The sequence below is a fragment of the Juglans microcarpa x Juglans regia genome, chromosome 8D (genome assembly GCF_004785595.1).
Source record: "Juglans microcarpa x Juglans regia isolate MS1-56 chromosome 8D, Jm3101_v1.0, whole genome shotgun sequence".
NCBI classification, from domain to species: Eukaryota; Viridiplantae; Streptophyta; class Magnoliopsida; order Fagales; family Juglandaceae; genus Juglans; species Juglans microcarpa x Juglans regia.
Window position 1 is genome coordinate 3,210,326 of NC_054608.1, and position 3,339 is coordinate 3,213,664.

Below are 3,339 nucleotides of genomic sequence, written 5' to 3' on the forward strand. Positions count from 1 at the left end.
CATTGACTAGTCCTTTTAGAGTATAGGCCATGTGGTTTGGGCCTTCTATTGGGGCATTACAAATGGTATCAGAGTCTATCCTAACCATAAATGTGGGACTTGAGCCGTGCCACCTATGAAGGACATGACCGACGAGAACGTCGGGAATTTAAGAGGGGAGGGATTGTGATATCTCATATGATAAGGATAATGGTAGGTGGTGTATGTGATACCACATTGCTTGGGAATGAGAAGTTCTTGCTCTTTATAAGGTTCTAATAGGACTCTAATTATATCATTAACTAGTCCTTTTGGAGTATAGGCCATATGGTTTGGGCCTTCTGTTGGGGGATTACAGTTACCGCTCATATTGGGTGGGTAGCACCTCTACCTTAGACTCTAGTACTTTATTGAACATGCTCCGTCTAGAAGCTCAGACTTCTTATAATTTCTCTTTTTCTCTCATAATTTTCTCTCTCGGAACTCTCTAGTTCTAGCCTTCGCTGCATGCATTCGAAAGGAGGAGAGAGCAATATATGAGAAAAGTTCCCAGCTTGTTCCCCTTCTTGGTACTATTTCTAGTTAAATTTATGGATTTCTTTTAAGCTTTTATATTTATTTTTTGTGTATTATTTTTATCTACTCATATTCGCATCAGCCAGCCTTCTTCCCTATATAACCATCATCAACTACCCGCTCTCATTTTGCGGCTACATCATCAAGCTCATGATTTTCAAATGTTGTCTGCAGACACGCATGGCCACCACAACATTGCCTCATGTTCACATTAGTTTCTTTTGACTCGAGATTATTTTGCATTGAGGTATTATCTTTTGTGTTAATAAATAATTTAAATAATTAAATTCATCTCTTTTAATCGGCTTATACTTTTGCGTCATGTCGTGATTTAACATGGTATCTAGAGATCTTGAGTTTGAATCCGAATTCTACATTTCATCTCATTTAACTAAATATTTCCTCCAGGCTCCACATATGATAGCATCAACCCATTCGCATAACAGAGCCATGATAACAGTAATCTACCAACAGAGAAAAAAAATGTTACAATAATTGCTTGCATGTCTTTCTATACATTATCTATTGCTTTCTATTTTTATTCATTTTCATGATATTTACAATAAGTCTGATCTCATGACAGCAATCTAACATGTCTAGATTAGTGAAAATGGTACAGAAATAGAATCTAAACAAGAACATTTGAAACAGAGAAACCAGACAACATTATATGCAAAACAACGCATGGAAAACTTATGAAAACAACATTATATGCAACATGGTATCCCGAAACAAGATATATGAAGAAACTCCTGTCATCTCCCACCATCAAAGGTTACCATCGTATGGTCCTTCATGCTATCATATACAACACTGCTTTTAATAGCAACATCATATTTTATAAGAATAGGATGTCTCCCCCAGCAAGTACTCTCTCTCTTCTGAATTGGAACCAACGTTAACCCAAGAACGCTTGTCAATCTTTCTTAAACCTTCCAGTTCAGCCGCTACTTCCTTCATGGTAGGCCTATTTTCCCCTTTCAATTCGATGCACCTCCTTGCAAGATTAGCCACTTCCTTCAGCTGCGTCTTCTTTCTTGCAATCCCTAGATTCTGCTCAAGAATTTCAGACAGTCTATCCTCTTTAACAGCAGAAAGAAAATACATAGCCAGACTTCGCTTCTCCTCCGGCCTATCAAATGAAAGCGGCTTTTCTCCGGTTAGTAACTCTATCAGGATGACGCCAAAGCTATAAACATCACATTTCACAGTCAATTGGCTGGTTTGCAAATATTCAGGGTCCAAGTATCCAAGAGTTCCTTGTACCAACGTAGCCACTTCTATTTGGTGTAATGAAATCAATCTTGAAACTCCAAAATCAGACACTTTAGCTGTGTAATTACCATATATTAATATGTTTGAAGACTTGACATCTCTATGAATTATCGGTGGAGAGGCTGCAGAGTGCAGATAAGATAATGCCTCTGCTGTTTCTGCAGCTATCTTAAGACGAGTCTCCCATGAAACTGGTGATGGTCTATTTTTATGATGCATGTGCTCGAAAAGCGTGCCATTGGAGATGAACTCATAGACTAGTAAAGGGACTTCTGTCTCCAAACAACAACCTAGGAGTTTAACAACATTTATATGGTTAATCTGAGAAAGTACAAGCACCTCGTTGATGAACTGTTCAATTTGGATCTTACCCACAAGTTTGGACTTCTTGATTGCCACATCTCTTTTATCGGATAAAACACCTTTATAAACTGTCCCAAACCCTCCTTCACCAATGATTGAATTCTCATGATAATTGTTGGTAGCCTTTTTGAGCTCTTCTGAGCTAAAGATCTTGGCTATTTGAACTGAATTTTCTTGTCTGGAGAGTTGTTGACTTGAAATCACACCACCATTTTGGCGAAAGAATTTTTCTCTAAGCCTGATTAGCTTTCTTTGCTTGATTATCAAATACATCCATGTGCTAGAGACCAGCAGTAATATAAAGCCTACACCACTAGCTGCAATGGTAAGAAACAGAGTATTTTTAATTATGAGCTTCAAGCCATTGTGCATAATTCACAATCATCTACACATTCCAAAAACATATTTAACCAACACCTCCCATTACACTAAACTTTGTATACTTACCAATGGCAGTCTTGTTTACTAGTCGGAGGTTCAAAGTGCACGATTCACCATCTTTTCTTCCGTCCCCACTGTGCCACTTAGGGCAAGAACATGTATAATTCCCTTCTGTGTTAATGCATCTCTTTGGTGATGTGCAACTATTGAGATTTGGGATCAGGCACTCATTAACATCTGCAGATCGAACAGTTTGACATGGAATTAAGCCCAAGTTCAAGAAAACGAAACCGAAAACATGCTATCAAAATGAAAAATTTAGTCATTAAGATTTGGATTTTGGGAAGCTTCTTAGACGTGGGTAGTAAGCAAGTACCTTTGCAACCAAGTGGGAAGTAGTGGTTGCCCTCGTAACCCTTCTTGCACTGGCAACGGTATCCATAGCCGTTTTCAGGATCATCACTTGTGCTGTTCCCTCCATATATGTAATCAGTCTTGAACTGAGCATACTTACACCTTTCATTACCGATCGTCCAATCAAGTACCATCGGAAAAGTTCTATTAATCTGGAGACTGGAAAGATATATGGTGGAGAACATGAACAGTTGTTTCTTAACAACGAAAGCATGGCCGCAGGGATTGAAGTTCAATACTTTTGTGTGATTTCTGTAGCTATGTGTATATACTTCCAACCTGATATTGCTCAATCTTTCCGGGATCTCTAACCAGCAACAACCCATTCCAGAGCAAGTCCCATTCAAAACA

General features: G+C 38.5%; 1 protein-coding gene across 1 annotated transcript; it reads right to left on the reverse strand.

Moving 5' to 3' along the window:
- Positions 1-1,020: 1,020 nt before the first annotated feature.
- LOC121243152 (wall-associated receptor kinase 2-like) lies at positions 1,021-3,016 on the reverse strand. Its single transcript, XM_041141220.1, has 3 exons — positions 2,951-3,016; positions 2,641-2,875; positions 1,021-2,510 (listed from the first exon to the last, which is right to left on the reverse strand). Exons 1-3 carry the CDS (start codon positions 3,014-3,016, stop codon positions 1,387-1,389), a joined length of 1,425 nt encoding a protein of 474 aa, XP_040997154.1. The 3' UTR covers positions 1,021-1,386.
- Between the last annotated feature and the right edge of the window lie 323 nt (positions 3,017-3,339).

Coding starts and splice junctions, on each gene's coding strand:
- LOC121243152 (XM_041141220.1), bottom strand. CDS start 3,016: ATGGATACCGTTGCCAGTGCAAGAAGGGTTACGAGGGCAACCACTACT. Junction 2,876..2,950: donor CTTCCCACTTGGTTGCAAAG/GTACTTGCTTAC, acceptor TCATTTTGATAG/CATGTTTTCGGTTTCGTTTT. Junction 2,511..2,640: donor AGTAAACAAGACTGCCATTG/GTAAGTATACAA, acceptor TTACCATTGCAG/CTAGTGGTGTAGGCTTTATA.